Source organism: Magallana gigas, chromosome 9 (assembly GCF_963853765.1).
Source record: "Magallana gigas chromosome 9, xbMagGiga1.1, whole genome shotgun sequence".
Classification (NCBI taxonomy): domain Eukaryota; kingdom Metazoa; phylum Mollusca; class Bivalvia; order Ostreida; family Ostreidae; genus Magallana; species Magallana gigas.
Window position 1 is genome coordinate 44,161,338 of NC_088861.1, and position 17,473 is coordinate 44,178,810.

At 33.6% G+C, this 17,473-nt stretch overlaps 3 protein-coding genes across 3 annotated transcripts; all 3 read right to left on the minus strand.

The window, feature by feature from the left end:
* Nucleotides 1–140: 140 nt before the first annotated feature.
* LOC136271917 (uncharacterized) lies at nt 141–1,914 on the minus strand. The gene is made up of 2 exons (XM_066072506.1): nt 1,896–1,914; nt 141–991 (listed from the first exon to the last, which is right to left on the minus strand). The coding sequence occupies exons 1-2, from the start codon at nt 1,912–1,914 to the stop codon at nt 141–143; spliced, it is 870 nt and encodes a 289-aa protein (XP_065928578.1).
* Nucleotides 1,915–2,880: 966 nt separating this feature from the next.
* On the minus strand, nt 2,881–5,851 carry LOC136271414 (E3 ubiquitin-protein ligase TRIM71-like). The gene is made up of 2 exons (XM_066071418.1): nt 5,672–5,851; nt 2,881–5,047 (listed from the first exon to the last, which is right to left on the minus strand). Exon 2 carries the CDS (start codon nt 5,014–5,016, stop codon nt 3,322–3,324), a length of 1,695 nt encoding a protein of 564 aa, XP_065927490.1. The 5' UTR covers nt 5,017–5,047; nt 5,672–5,851; the 3' UTR covers nt 2,881–3,321.
* A 1,272-nt stretch (nt 5,852–7,123) lies between these two features.
* Nucleotides 7,124–8,071, minus strand: LOC136271918 (tripartite motif-containing protein 2-like). The gene has a single exon (XM_066072507.1). It carries the CDS (start codon nt 8,069–8,071, stop codon nt 7,124–7,126), a length of 948 nt encoding a protein of 315 aa, XP_065928579.1.
* Between the last annotated feature and the right edge of the window lie 9,402 nt (nt 8,072–17,473).

A 17,473-nucleotide genomic window follows, 5' to 3' on the forward strand; every position in this document is an offset into this window, starting at 1 on the left:
CTTGTATACAAGGATAGACAACTCTTGAATGATCTATACAAGAAAAGAAATGTCACTCCTCTCACACCACATCTTAATTTTTCTATGAAAAATACGAGATTAATAAACACGGAAACATTAGAAAAACAGGAGATGTAGTTTTAGATAGACGCTTGACGAAATGTAGTGTTTAAGGATAATTCTGGCGAGATGTAGTGGTGGATAGTAAATTCTGATAAGATGAAGTGGTGGATAGTCAATTCCGACGAGATGTAGTGGTGGGTAGTCAATTCTGGCGAGATGTAGTGATGGATAGTAAATTCTGATAAGATGAAGTGGTGGATAGTCAATTCCGACAAGATGTAGTGGGGGGTAGTCAATTCTGACGAGATGTAGTGGTGGATAGTCAATTCTGACGAGATGTAGTGGTGGATAGTCAATTCTGATGAGATGTAGTGGTGGACAGTACATTCTGACAAGATGTAGTGGTGGATAGTCAATTCTGATGAGATGTAGTGGTGGACAGTAAATTCTGACGAGATGTAGTGGTTGACAGTAAATTCTGACGAGATGTAGCGGTGGACAGTAAATTCTGGCGAGATGTAGTGGTGGACAGTCAATTCTGACGAGATGTAGTGGTGGACAGTAAATTCTGACGAAATGTAGTGGTGGACAGTAAATTCTGACGAGATGTAGCGGTGGATAGTAAGTTCTGACAAGATGTAGTGGTGGATAGTCAATTCTGATAAGATGTAGTGGTGGGTAGTCAATTCTGATGAGATGAAGTGGTGGACAGTCAATTCTGACGAGATGTAGTGGTGGATAGTAAGTTCTGACGAGATGTAGTAGTGGATAGTAAATTCTGATAAGATGTAATGGTGGATAGTCAATTCTGACGAGATGTAGTGGTGGATAGCAAGTTCTGACGAGATGTAGTGGTGGATATTCAATTCTGATAAGATGTAGTGGTGGATAGTAAGTTCTGACGAGATGTAGTGGTGGATAGTGAATTCTGATAAGATGTAGTGGTTGATAGTCAATTCTAATAAGATGTAGTGGTGGGTAGTCAATTTTGACGAGATGTAGTGGTGAATATACAAGTCGAACAGATGTAGTGGTGGATAGACAAATTTGACGAGATGTAGTTAAAAAAAGACGAGTCTGACGAGATGTATTGGTGGTGAATAGACAAGTCTGACGAGCTATGGTGATGAATATGCAAGTCGGACGAGATATGGTGGTAAATAGACAAGTCTGACTAGATATTGTGATGAATATGCAAGTCGGACGATATGGTGGTGAATAGACAAGTCTGACGAGATATGGTGGTAAATAGACAAGTCTGACTAGATATTGTGATGAATATACAAGTCGGACGATATGGTGGTGAATAGACAAGTCTGACGAGATATGGTGTTGGATAGACAAGACAGTGTTTTATACAAGTCAGACAGATGCAATGGTGGCAAAAAATATAAAGAGACGTAGTTGAATTTACCTGTAGAATAAGGACCCTAAGCTGAACAGAATATTTACTCTGGTTTAATAACGTGGATATCTGACACCCTCAAGTCTGCATCTCAAAGGGGACAAAGATCTAGTAAATGCATGCTCAGCAACTTTCCTGTTTTCAGTCAGTAAATTGAGCCATGCCATTATTGTCAAAACTTCCAATTGGCGTATTCGAAAACATTTTGCAGAAGCATTTAAATGTTTGCATGTTAATAGCGATATTCTATACTGGTTACGTTGCCAGCCGTGTCCTTTAAGCACGGTTACTGATTCGGTACCTTCGCTTAAAGGTAAATTAGAAGAGCGTTTATAAACAAAATAGTTTGTAAAATTAATGTCTCAGCGTTTATCTGGGAACAAAGTATTTACAAAACTCCGTTAATTAGTTAATTTGACTTGCTTACCCGCTTTAAATTTGCACATTCTGAAAATAACCCCCAGGTTATCTATATTCTTGTCATGCTGACTTTAGTCAACATTTTTCCGAATATTTCAATTCTTCAAGCAAACATTTCATTAGGTTGCCGACCAAATATTTTCATCCAAATCATGACTGGATAGATATGGATGACGACAAAACGTTTCACGTCGTTTTTTGAAGTGTTTTCCTCTATTTCAAAACCATATGCTGATAGTACGTTGTAAAATCACACTTCAGAAATCTTCTTTTGGAAATGGGTTTTGAATAGATAATTTAGAAGAATCTTAGATATATAGGGTTAGTATTTTTCTTTTGAAAAACTCATTTTATTTTTATTTTTTGCGTACTACATGTTTATTATCAATTGCCGGACCCTTTTTGATAAAATTTAAAAAATGAATCATCGTCAACTAACAAATTACGTTCATTTGCATTGCATTGTTCACTGTACTATATTTCATTTCTTCTAAAATATCTTAGTTTCTTGACATTTCCATTTTAATGAGAGTTATTGTACATCCAAAAATCTTCACTTTTTTAAAACAAAATCCTCACGTAAAACCAAATCATTGCTAAAATATCACCTATTACGTAAGAGAATACTACTTATAACTAAAAAATCTAGAGATTTTTTTTAATACCCTAGAATATTTGTTTTCAAAACATTTGCAGTTTCTAATGGGTCCGCTCTTTGATGTAAATCTTTGTGTCTGAAATTGTCATTGATATTTCTCTTTGTCCCCTTGACTGGAGTTTACCAAGGCGTATCAAAAGGTATTATTCTGCATACATTTTTTTATTGGTGTAAGCTTAACAAACATCTTTTGATGATGCAAAAATGTTATTGTTCACACGAGTATTTAAACCTTTCTTTAGTCAACAAGGTATAGCTCTCTGACAATGATAGATTTATCTTCTATTATACTCATAGAACTTTAACTTTATTAGATGGTAAGCACATAACCAAATAAAATAAAAAATGCATTTATTCTATTACACCGTATCCAAAAGAAATCATTAGCTTCCAGACTTGTGCAGTACAATGTTTAGCAATATAGTGATTGCTTGATATTGAAGTAATGGTATATACACTTTCATAGTTATATAAAATATAATATAAATTGTGTTCTAGTCACAGAATATACACGTTTTCAGTGTTCAGGATAATAGTCAGCAGATATTATATTTGGTAATATAAAATGCATAAAGATTAAAAATACAAGACATGGCACATACATTGTATATATTTCATATACACAAGCTTGCTTAAATCTTTAAATTTAAAATTGATTGTGCCAACTCATATTACATTTTACAGTATATAATTATATCAAATACTCATGTTATTGATTTCTGCAAAATACATTCAAATTATAGCCTTATAATATTAAAATTTCTCTTTTTTTCATTTAATCTGTTGTCACACAATATTGGATTTTCTCTATTTTTCCTAAGTCACACTCTGCAACGAAGAGGTTGTCATTTGTATCAATGCATAAACCCCACGGTCCACGTAAGTTGAGATTGTCAATATAACGGAGGAACTGTCCCTCTTGATCAATGATGTGGATGTAGTGACAGTGTCCATCTGCTATCAGTATACGACACAGGCTGTCTGTAGTGATGCCTACTGGATCAAACGACTCTATTGCATTAGGAGTACTACCAGTGTACGTAAATCGGAGTTTTCCTGCCTCGCTGATCACCACTACTCTCTTAGCTCTGTAATCTGCTACACAAATATCTTGGTTTCTGTTTACAGCTAAATATTTACTGTCATCAGGCGAGAAGAAGGCTTTTCCATTTTCGTCATTTTGAATGCACTGCTTTTCAGTGGAACCAGAATAACGCACTACCTTTGTTTGTTCATAATCATCACTCCCCATTAAGACTAGAAGATTTCCGAAAGGGGTACTGCACACATTGAGAGGTCTCCAGTCATGAAATTTAATCAAAACTTCTATCTTTTTATTTCTCACAATATTTATAGTTTTGTCGTCTTCATCAGTATAGACTAGATCCCCGGTGTTTGTAACCGCTATACCAGTTGGCCTTTTCCCCGACTTAGTTCTTACTGACGTGAGGAGGTCTCCCTGAAGATTGTAAAGGCTTATGATGTTATTCACCCCACTGGACCAGATTTTGTCATCATTGAGACAAACTACACTTCGCAAACCGTTCAGATGTCCTACATAGTCCGTGCAAATGGTGGCTTTAGTTAATGGTTCCTCAAGGAGTGATTTCATTGGAATCGTTTCTTTCTCGAAGGCTTGTAAGTCATCAGGTAAAGAAAGGTTCACTTCAATCGGATATGGTTTTTCTGAAAGAAATCCAAATTGTTGATTTATCTGATCTTTGTTGATCTCCAAGGCTGTGAAACTTTGGAAGGGAATTTTGACAATTTTAGGCAATCTTCTAACTGTTTCGTTTTTTGATTTGTATGCAGACACTGGATCTATATCATCAACATCCAGTATATTCTTAAGATGCAAAATCAATTGTTCAATTTCGTGCATCTTCTTAGTGATAAATTCTTCGTGATTATTCAAAGCAGTACTAAAATTTGTCTTCAATTCATGAACATCGGATTTCAGTTTCTCCGTCAGTTGGTTTATAACATTGTGCCAGTCATCCCCTTGTTTTCCAATATCATTTATCATTTTTTGTGAAGTATAAGGAAGATTTGCTTTTTGTTTTGTAACATGTGCTGCAATCTCTTGGTAGCTAGGATAAATTGACTGTTCCAATTCTTGAAGATCGTTTTTTATTTGGTTATATTTTCTTTCGAAATTCTCCTGGCTTGTTATAAAAGTGTGCCCTTGATGCTCTTCAGAAGAAATACATTCTTCACAAAGCAAACGGTCACAGAGTTCACAGTACCAATTTGACCCTTGTGTTGAATGTCTTTGACAAATTTGGCGTTTAAAGGTGGATCTCCGCTGTTTAAACGACACCACCTGATGTCTTTTGGACTTATCAAGTAAATGTTCTTCGACACACGATTGACAGAGGTTTATCTCACATAAATCGCAGTGAAGGTCGGGTACAGGTGTGTCACACAAATCACAGCGAACAATATCCTGTTGTGCAAACTCTGAATCCATTGCACTGATAGTTCCGTATGTGGAAAGATTCCTAAAACAAAGAAACAGTGTCAGTACGTGAAGTATGTAAACACTTTAAACTTTCTGCCAACTCTTAGACAATTAACTCTAAAATTGAAATGCAGTGAAGCCTTAATTATCCGGACGCTTTCGTTCCCAATTGTCCAATCGTCTGGATAGGTGAGGCGTGAAGAGTGAAGCTTAATGGACAAACTTAATATTTCTATTGTTTTAAACGGACTATCATATCATATTATCCGTCCTATTAAATGAAGCAAATTTATAGTTTGTGTTTTGTGGTAAAACAGTCTGGATCCGCAACGCGAAATTCTGCATACATGAGACAAAATGGCGTGTAAGAAATCTGTTCTACAAAAAATGTCAGTAAATAGAAGCGTCCGGATATCTTAAGCCCCTCTATATGTAACAATGTAGAATTGGTATTGATAATGTAGAAATGATTGAATTTGAATCCGTATTTTGGCTAAGATCGATCCTATAACACAATAATCAAGTTGTGCAGACTAATTGAATTCTACGCGTTAGCGTACCAGTAGATTTCAGAGTTTTAAGGGTAGAGCTGTATTAATCGCAATCAAGTTTGAAAAGTATGTCTTGAGAGAAAATGTACGAGATATTTTTACAAAGTACATACCTTTGAACTCTCAATTGGCAATCTCACATAGGATTAAAACTTCCTTGTTTATCTCTAGTATATATCCAAATGACGTTGAACGATTCTTCAGTCATTTAAATGTCTATCTCAATGTGCCTTTTGTCAATGATGTCACAGTTATATTCATGAACTTCCATGCATTCAAATTGGCGACCCATTTTACCGTTAAATCACATGTGAAACGCCTTTATCTTATCTTGTGATGATTTACAAGCGCAATATAGTTGTGGTGTACTTTGAACAATTTGGATTTGTTCAAGTAAAATGTTATTTAACTAGAAGCTCTTTTTTAAAAGCTTCATTAAAGTAGTTTGTAAAGTTTAAAGGACAAATAACATTTTTATGATGAAAATGACTCTCAGAACGATGGTCAGAAAACCTTATTTCACATAGTCTATGCATGTTTCCTATGTGTTTAAGTACATAATTCACACTTAAAAAGGGAAGATTGTAATGACATGGTACGCAAAAAATCCAAGCTTCACGGTTCAGCGGCCATGCTATTGCAACACATAAACTGTCTCTAAGAATCCAAATGAAATAAACACATAAAAACATTGGCATTTACTTCAAAGGCAGTCCAAGTAACCCAAGCGTTTGAATCTTTACTAAGATAAATGTTCAATTAAGATGGTATAAACAAGTTTAGTTTATACATTCAGACCAAATATTTGGGTAGAAGAGAAACATATATACATTATACACAGAAATACAGAGGTGTTCCAACATACTATTAGTCATACCGAAAACAGATAGTAAAAATAGACATATAACAGAACAAATATACTGACTAACGTATACAAATCGCCATACATATAAACATACAGTCACAGCAGTACATAGATATAAACGTACATACAGTCATGTATAAACATAGATATACATGTACATACAGTCATGTATAAACATAGATATACATGTACATACGGTCATTTTTAAACAGCCATTTATAAATTAACAGTCCAGAAGTATATATATATATATATATATATATATATATATATATATATATATATATATATATATATATATATATATATATATATATACACACATACATAGTCATGTATAAACATAGATATACATTTACATGCAGTCATGTATTAAAAACAGTCACAAAAGTACACACACACACTTTCTCGTGTGAAACACATAGTAAGTAAGTTGTTTAACTGTTACTTAATCGATTGGTTCCTCTATTTGCTCGGCACCAAATCGCATGGTACTCGGGAAATTTTTTTTTAACAAAATAAACACAAATTACATATTATATGCAGTTTTTGATAAATCTTTGGATCTTTGAATTTGATTGCTCTAAAGTATATCATATTTTACGGTATATTATCATATAAATAATCATGTTATTGATTTTTGTAAAATATATTTACATTAATGCCTTATAGTATTAAATTTTCTCTCTTTTTTCTTCTTTCAAACTGTTGTCACACAATATTGGATTTTCTCTATTTTTCCTGAGTCGCACTCTGCAACGAAGAGGTTGTCATTTGTATCAATGCATAAACCCCACGGTCCACGTAAGTTGAGATTGTCAATATAACGGAGGAACTGTCCCTCTTGATCAATGATGTGGATGTAGTGACAGTGTCCATCTGCTATCAGTATACGACACAGGCTGTCTGTAGTGATGCCTACTGGATCAAACGACTCTATTGTAGGAGTACTACCAGTGTACGTAAATCGGAGTTTTCCTGCCTCGCTGATCACCACTACTCTCTTAGCTCTGTAATCTGCTACACAAATATCTTGGTTTCTGTTTACAGCTAAATATTTACTGTCATCAGGCGAGAAGAAGGCTTTTCCATTTTCGTCATTTTGAATGCACTGCTTTTCAGTGGAACCAGAATAACGCACTACCTTTGTTTGTTCATAATCATCACTCCCCATTAAGACTAGAAGATTTCCGAAAGGGGTACTGCACACATTGAGAGGTCTCCAGTCATGAAATTTAATCAAAACTTCCATCTTTTTATTTCTCACAATGTTTATAGTTTTGTCGTCCTCATCAGTGTAGACTAGATCCCCGGTGTTTGTAACTGCTATATCTGTTGGCCTACTTCCCGACTTAGTTCTAACTGAAATGAGCAGGTCTCCCTGAAAATTGTAAAGGCTTATGATGTTATTCATCCCACTCGACCAGATTTTGTCATCATTGAGACAAGCTACACTTCGCAAACCGTTCAGATGTCCTACATAGTCCGTGCAAATGGTGGCTTTAGTTAATGGTTCCTCAAGGAGTGATTTCATTGGAATCGTCTCTTTCTCAGAAGCTTTTTTGTCATCATCTGAAGACAGGTTGACTTCTATCGGATAAGGTTTTTCACAAGGAACAATATCCTGTTGTGCAAACTTTGAATCCATTTTACTGATAGGATCGTACGTTGAATGATTCCTAAAACAAAGTAACATAGATTTGTCAGTAAGTGAATTATGTAAAACGCGTTTAAGATTCTGTTTAGTCTATGAAAATTAACTAAAAAAAATTAAACTACAGCGGAGCCTCCTCAATTATCCGGATGCTTTCTATGCTTTTTCTTTGCCTTTCATACTAAATAGTAACAAATTAGAGTTGTCCTATAAAATTCACATGTATTTAAAACAAAGAACCCTGTTTTATGGTTTTTAGTAAGAAATATAAAAAAAAACTACATGTATGATAATAGCCATTCAAATCCAGCTACTTATATTGTGTTAAGGTGGCTCGACACACCAATGCATTATTTGATGGATCGATGAAGAATCATTTTTGAGAAATGATTATACAAAAATGACATCTATATCGGCCTCTGATTATTTTATATGAATTTTTTTGTATTTTTTTATATAAACCGGAAACATTGTTTTAGCTGCGAACAAGATATATTAGAGCTAAAAATATGTTATCAATTAATGCACAATACAATTATCTAAAAATACATATCAAAAACGGCCAGATAAACTTTGAAATATTTTTGTAAAAAAAATATTTATGAAAATGAAAAAAAAAGGATTGTAGATATTTTTTAAATCTATGGATAAAAACTGCAGATAAACTGTTACTCGCATTTAACAATTGCTGTACAATCATATTTCAACAAGAAATTGAAACCAAATAGTGAAATTAAAGAAAAAATGGAAAATTTTAAAATCGAACCGATCCCGATTGTAATTAAACTGATCCCGAACGAAATCACATAACGTTAGAATGAATCAGAATTTTGCAAAAATTTCAGGTTGTTTAGCTGTAAAATGGTTTCGTCATTTACTAACTTTATAATTTATATCAATTACTTAGAAAAAACTGCAGTTTATTTGTAAAATTTCAATTTTAAAATAATTCTTATCGGGATCAGTTTTTTTTCAATCGGGATCGGTTCAAATTTGATAAATAGCAATTTTTCCAAAATTTTGCATTTTCATTTCAATTTCTTTGTAAAATATCATTGTTTAGTAAACAGTTTATGTGACTATATGTTACTTTTAAAATTTTATCCATAGATTAAAAAGACATTAAATAATTAAAATTTTGATTTTCAGAAATATTTTTTTAATTAAAAAATTAAACACTTGACCAAACGATCTTGGGCATGATGTTATTTATAATTATATTACACATTCATTGACAGCAAGTTTTAAGCTCTAATATATTCTGTTTGTCTGCAAAACAGTTTTTCCTATTTCTCTGAAAAAATACAAAAAAAATCGTATAAAATAACTGAAAGCCGATATTGATCTCTGTTTTGTGGAATCATGTTTCAAAAAAGATTCTCTATCGATCCATAAAATAAAATTTTGGTGTGTCGAGGAACCTTATGTTCCTATTAACGTTATGTTGTTTATCAATTTATTTCCAGACACGTGTTTTAAAAAGTAAAAAGCTCTGTAAAATTTGAAAGTGATTTGGGAAGTCAAAGTGTTTATACAAGCTCATGGGGGTCTAGCTTGTGAAAAAGGTGAGAAATTCAATTGACAAACATAATCTTGCTATTGTATAACAGAGTATCATTAAATTTACCGTCCGATTAAATAAAGCAAAATTTAACAGTTTTTGTGATAAGAGCAGACTTGTAGTGATGTTGAATTTGTATTGATGATGTAGAAATTATTAAACCTGAATGCACATTTTTGGATAAAGTTGGCACTGTAACACATCAAGTTGTGTAGACAAATTAAATACTGCGCGATAGCGTAGATTTCGGTGTTATCAGCAGGGTAGAGCTGATGGATCACATTCCAATAAGTCGTGGATGAAAATATACGAGATAGGTTCACAAACTACACGCCTCTGAAATCAGAAGTTGTCAACTCCTCACATGACTGAAACTTCCTTGTTTTCTTTCCACTATATATCTAACTAGCGTTGAAAGATTATTCAGTCATTAACATGTCAATCTCAATGTGCCTTTTGTCAATGATGTCACAATTATATGAACTAATGCATTCAAATTGGCGACCTGTTTTACTGTTCAATCACATGTTAAACGGCTTTATCTTATTCTTGTGATGATTTACAAGTGCAATACTTGAGGAACAGTTTGGTCAAATTAAATTTGTTCAAAACACTGTGCCGGATAATGATGCCAGTGCTAAGGTGGAATATTTGCATTTGCTTTAGCTGCTTATATCGGAAAATTCAAATATGCCATATGATAGACCATTGCTAAAAGAGTTAACAAACACCTTTGTTATCATTGTATCTCACCTGTCAGGTGAGATATTTACCTTTCAAAAATAAATTCCTATAGCAAAATAATTTTTCTTATAGGAAAAACAACATTCCTATAGGTAATTTGAAATTTCCTATCGGAATACAAGAACTTCCTATAGGAATTTCAATTCCGATAGGATTTGATAAAATCCGATAGGAAAACTTAATAACCTATATGAAAACGACATGTCTGAATCAAATTCCTACAGGAAATACCATTCTTTTATTAAAAATATAATTCCTATAGGACTTTAAAAAATCCTACAGGACTGTCAATATTTCCTGTAGGAGAATCAATTCTCCTAAGGGAATTATCATTTCCGATGGGATATTAATTTTTAAAGGTAAATATCTCACCTGTCAGGTGAAACACACTAAAATAAAGTGGATATATACTCTCAAGACAATGGCCTATCATATGGCATTGGTGTACATTGATTTTTCCGAAACTGACTCTTAAGCGGGTGCAAAAATGCCACCTTGGCACTGGCATAATTATCCGGCATAGTGTTTCAAGTCAAATGTGAATGACCTAAATCGTCGCTATTTGTCATGGATAATTCAGCCATTCTATTTAAATATTTAAAAACGTTCTTAAAGTAGTGCATGTGTACCTCAGTATGTCATATATTGCACTTAAGTCTTTAAAATATGCAGTATACAAGGTATTGCATGTCATTCTTTAGAGAGCTATCAATTTATTTGAATATCGGGATACATTAATTTCTAATATTAACACATATTCGCATCAATAATCCCGCCCGTGTGATATTATATAAAAAGTGCCTGTTTGGGAGGGTAACAGTTGAAATTGACACCCCGAGAAAACCATTGTCAACCTCCGCTTCGCGTCGGTTGACAATGGTTTTCTCGGGGTATCCTCCCAAACAGGCACTATTTATTTTGTTATACTGAATGTCTTAATGTTTATGAAAATTTTACTGCTTTTATATAGGAATAACGTGAATTTTACAGCGAACCGTACGCGCATAATTTTCGCGCATGTAACAATTTGTAATGTTACCCGTTGCTAAGTGCGTTGCTAACGCTGAGGGTAATAGAACGGATTATGAACTGCGTCTTAACCAATCAGATTTCAGTTTTTAACATGAAAGTATAACAAAATCAATATATGTGGGAAATGATGTTTGTTGTTGATGCTTTCTTTGTAGACATTTTTTCAATTAATATGGTCTGTGCACGTTTCCTCTGTATTTTAGAGCATGTTTCACACCTCAATCATCGGGGAATTGTTACCGATGCCAAATGACATGGTACGCGCTAAGTACAAGCTTCACGGCTCGGTGGTCACGCTCTTTCAATTTAGAATGATTTCTAAAAATGTCAATTACACAATCCATAACACATATATACATTGATATTTACCTCAAAGGCAGATCAAATAATCCATGCTTTTGAATGTTTACTAAGACAAATTATGATGTTTATAAATAAGTTCAATTTATACACTCAAACCAGATATTTTGATACAAGATGAACTTGTATATAGAATACACAGAAATACAAATCGTCAGAGGTATACAAACACAGTCATTCAGAAAAAAGATAAAAATGGACGTAGAACAGAACAAATATACAAATCACTATACCTACCGTACATATAAACATACAGTCACAGAACCACATATACATATACACGTATGTAAAATCGTGCCCGAAAAAGTCAGTCTCATACATTTGTATTTATATACATGTAACACTGTGGTACAAAGAATCTTGTTATACTTTCATGTTAAATACTGAAATCTGATTGGTTAAGACGCAGTTAATAATATTTTCTATTACCCTCAGCGTTAGCAACGCACTTAGCAACGGGTAACATTAAAAAATGTTACATGCGCGAAAATTATGCGCGTACGGTTCGCTGTAGAATTCACGTTGTTCCTATATAAAAGCAGTAAAATTTTCTTAAAAATTTAGACATTCAGTATAACAAAATAAATAGTGCCTGTTTGGGAGAAAAAACAGTTGAAATTGACACCCCTCGAAAACCATTGTCAACCTCCGCTTCGCGTCGGTTGACAATGGTTTTCTCGGGGTATCAATTTCAACTGTTACCCTCCCAAACAGGCACTATTTATATAATATCAGGAGACAACTAAGGGGAACAGACAGCAACGAAAATAAACACAATATCGCTACGAGTTACGAGTAGGTATTCTTTCCGTCCGAGTTTTTGAAACGAGAAGATGCTAAATATCGATAAAAACTCGATAAGAACCCCCGACCCCGCATTTTCTGATGAAATATAGCACCATCATATATTACGATGCTCAACATAGTGTTTTTTTTTAATTTTTAACAAAAGGCAATATTGGAGATTTTTGTCCCCTAAAGATACCTTATAACTTAAAAATGGACGTGGTGATGGGTTTTAAGATAGTTATTGCTACGATCAACAACTTTGCTTCTTTAATACATTACAGAAATTGATCGTTTTAAAGTAATATATTATAGATAATAACCAGAGAAGTCAATTATTTTATAAAATTGGATATGATTTAACTGCAAGTCAAAATAATACAAATGACAGTACTCTTTTCGTTGACCTAATATGTAACTACCCCCGCCAAATCGCTTATTTTATTAATGAATTATACAATTTAAGACAGAAACAATTGACAAAGCCATCTTGCTCCCAAAACATGTAAAATTTATTCACATTGTAACAGTTTGAAAGTGACTTATAGGTCCGTTGGGCCGGGTGTATTGTGTTATATTTGTAAAATGAATTTTGTAATCATGCTATATACACATGTCACTATAATACATTATTCACTTACTTATAGACTTTACGAGTCTCTTAACCCCTAAATAAAAAGGCTAGCCCCTTTTTCTGAAAAATTATACGAAAGATCTTAAAAATACTGACATTTTGGTCCTTACAGCTATCTGAAATTGTAGTTTTATTTTGAAAATCAAACACAAGAGATTGAACATTTTAGAGGCCGACCCCGTTGATCCTTAACGGGGAAAGATATTGGTGTTATGGGTAGTGAAACCGATTAGTATCCTGAATAACGTTATAAATGGCTATGATTTTTTTTTAAACACATAATTATAGTTACGATCAACACATTTGATTCTATAATGCATTACAAAATATTTATTGTTTTTAAGTAATTTGTAATTGAGTTAACGAGTGTCTTGGCCCCTAATTGATAGGACAAGCCCCTTTTTCTTGATACCAAACGTAAGGTTCTTAAAAAACTAAAAAAAATATTTGTTTATATACCTATCTAAAATTGTTGCTCATTTTTTAGATACATGTGATTGAATAATTTAGGGGCCAGTCCTGTAGATTCCTTTTTGAAATAGACATTAGTGTTTCGAATAGTGGAATTATCATTACAGACATTTTATCTTGTAGTATGCTCAACAAAATATTCTCCTACTCTAGATATATTGTGTCTTAGTTTGAAGACATTGGCCCTTATAAAAATCCCTACTTACGTAATAAATGGGTCTTACAATGATCACAACAGATATTGCTACAAACAACAACTTTGCTTCTATAATGTTTTACAAAATTTTGATTTTTTTACAAATATTATTTGTAATTGAGTTTACGAGTTTATTGGCCCCTAATTAAAGATACCATCCCCCTTTTGCTTGATATACGAAAGGTATCAAGAATAATAGCATTTTCTTTTCTTACACCTATCGAAAATTGATGTCCAATTTTGTATTACATGTGATTGAATATTGTAATAGCCAGCCCTGTACGTAGATCCTTAATGGTGCCAGTCGTAGGGAAAGGAAGCCCTAAAATATTTGAAATAAATGCACATAAATTTCTCAGAAAATCATGATTTGACAGAAGATCAGAGATCTTTAAAACATTTGGTCTTTTGCAAGACTTCATGTTAAGATATTTTTTTTATAATTTCTTTTAAAACAGAATATTCTAAAATATGATGAAACTCGTCAACGATGAATCTTTTATTACACAGTGAATATAGTCTCTTATTTAGAGGCTTACTTCATGACAACTAACACTAAAGAATTGTAGAAATACAGATAGAATCACAAAGTTTATTTTCGCGGGTGGAACATGTTTTGATTGGATTTGAACATATTTTAGTGTACAAATACAATTGGGATTGGGCACAAGGTCTGTAACTTCAATCCCCCCTCCTAGAATATGTACTAAAATAAATTGAACAAATCATTTAAGTATTCACCCTGGTAAATAGATTAACTTGAAAATCGTAAATAAAAAAATAAAATGATATGAAGTTTTCAAAAGTTCGTAATCGGTATGTCTTCAAAACAATATAACACTGATAAAATAAATCAATACTAATTAAGAACAATTACCCGTGACGAAACTTCAAACAAGATGTTTTGCGTTTTTCAGCACGTGCTTCTTATCAATGGCAACTTTTGTGCAATTGACATTAGTCTTTGATTAAATACATAAATATCCATTGAGAAAAAAAACCCAGATCCGTTGGAATGAATCTTTGTCTGAATTATCCTCACGACAGGTTGTACTCATTCTAAATCTACTCTTCGATTTGTCCTTTATATTGTTTTTAATATTTCGCAATCCGTACAAGGAGTTTTCAATGTTATTAGTGTGGCGTCGTTTCCATCGACTATCAACAACAAACTGAAAGCTTGGGGGGGGGGGGGGGGGGGGGGGGAAATGTTCATATGATCTGATGCTATCCTGCAAAGGCCCAGGTCTCGTGGCAATCAGCATTCAAGATCACTACTGTAACATTGTTCATTTAATCATGAGAGTTAAACCACTTGTGTGATGTAATGCCTTTGTTCCAGCAGTCAAAACTTTTACCTGTGACAGTCCGATATTAATGAGCTTCTTTATATCAGACCGTTACCAATAGTTACAGTACTGATATCCTTCAAAATCGGACTCAAGGTAAACCAACAATGAAATTCTATGGCAGTGTTTTAAGTACGATACATGTCTCAAACACTTCCTGTGTGAACAAAATATCAGACAATACTAATCTCGACATTAACGGGCTTCGAAACTATAATATATTTTCATACAGAACTGTTATATATATCAATTATTTGGATAGAAATCAGCTACCCCGACGGCAAGACAAACCAAGGTGTTTGTTTCATATAATAAATGCATTATAAATTGGATGAACGCGTTGAACTTTGGTTCCGTATATATATATATATATATATATTGCTGAACTCTCCCCTCATCATTCGATTTGGTCCCTCACCTCTCTCGGCACCAAATCTCACTGTACTCGGAAACGTTTACCAACATACCGGTATACATGTACAAAGAGTTTCATTTCTCGTACGTGTGAAACACGAACTAAGTATGTTGTTGAACTGTTACCTGGCAATTCGATTGGTCCCTCTATTTGCTCGGCACCAAATCGCATGGCAATCGCAAAAGGTTGTGTATTTTTTTTATACCAAAATAAACATTAATTACTTATTATATGCAGTTTTTGATAAAATTAAAAATCGTTTGATGTCTTTTAATTTAGTGAGATAAAAATTGATTGATTGAATGTTGGAAAAATCTATTTTCTATCACAGTAAAGATAAAAACAGGAATTTCAAAAACATACGTCATGAGATATAAAATAAGTATTAAAAGGGTTGTTAATAGACAAGACATAAATTATTAAACAAAACAGGTAAAAATAAGTTGTACTCACTAGATCGTCTGCTTAATAATGAAAAGTTTTGGATATACTAGCTACATGTAGCTGCTCTTGCACAAGCACTGTCTCAGTTACCTTGTCATTCAAACTCTTAATGACGGGAAGTTTTACATAATTATACACATGGCAATCGAAACAAAACCGGCATACAGTACCACCCCAACCCTTCCGAGTGTATCCAGTCTTCTTTTTATTTCTCACAATGTTTATAGTTTTACTCGTTAAAATCTTCATCAGTATTTACTAGATTTCTGATGGGTTTTTTCACTGCTATATATATACTGTTAGTCTGTTTCCCCGACTTTACATATCGTTGAAACTGAGATTTTCACTAGGGAATCCTATTCCATTTTAGGTGCAGTCGGTCACTATGCTCAGTATGCTGTCTGATGTTGTTCGGGGGATACGTTCCATATGCCTGCCTTGTATTTTATTCCAGAGACGCTCAGTATGGTTCAGATGAGATGAATTTGCCGGTTTTTAAAATTTTTTTTTACATCGGCCATTCCGGCGTACAAACGGTTCTGTAGTGATTTTGGGACGCATACTCCAGTAGCATTCTTAGTTAAGTCTGAGATTCGTGGCTGATGATATCCGTGTTCATACACTAGGTTTAAGCATGAATCTGTCTGTTCGCAGAGTTGTTGTCTTTAGACGTCATGATCTAGGACTGTCGCTGTCAGATATGGTCATCCTGCATCTGCCATTAACTTTGACACTGCGTTATGGGCTACCTCTAACGTTCTAACTACGTCATATCTTGCAGAATCTGCTTGAAGCATCCCTAGAGCTCCACTTCTTTCGGAAGGAGACAACGACGGCAATGTTTCCATGCAAAAATTAACATTTAGGGCAATACTAGTACGTAATTGTCCGATTTCTATTTTTTCACTCTGCATGGTGTTGATTAAGGTTGCCATAAAAAATGATATAACCCAGGGAATCAGGTTCTTCAAACAAAAGTCAGATGCTCGTTTGAAAAAGGTAAAGTCACTCCCGAAAATTTGGAAGATACCTCTATGTTTGCGTTCCATGTATTGACGTTTGCAATAAAATGACGTTGTCTACGTATTCACCATGATGACTATGTATGAAACTGCACGACATTCGTTGCTTTAATCAACTTTATTATTTTGCAACAATTTACCATTGCAGCAAAGTTAATTATCACTTTTGTGAGTGGTATAGTTTTAGAGTGAACATTCCCAGTGAAAAGGCTTTGGCTTTCTTTTGTCAAAGAGTCATGCATTTTTTTAAAAATTCCTACACACGGGTTTTGCCGATGAATATGCTTGTCAATTAACATCGTTGTAACAATTTTGTTTATTTTAATACATTTGATATAGTTTTAAATCACATACAATATCAGATACTTGAATTCGATTTATT

Coding starts and splice junctions, on each gene's coding strand:
- LOC136271918 (XM_066072507.1), bottom strand. CDS start 8,071: ATGGATTCAAAGTTTGCACAACAGGATATTGTTCCTTGTGAAAAACCT.
- LOC136271414 (XM_066071418.1), bottom strand. CDS start 5,016: ATGGATTCAGAGTTTGCACAACAGGATATTGTTCGCTGTGATTTGTGT.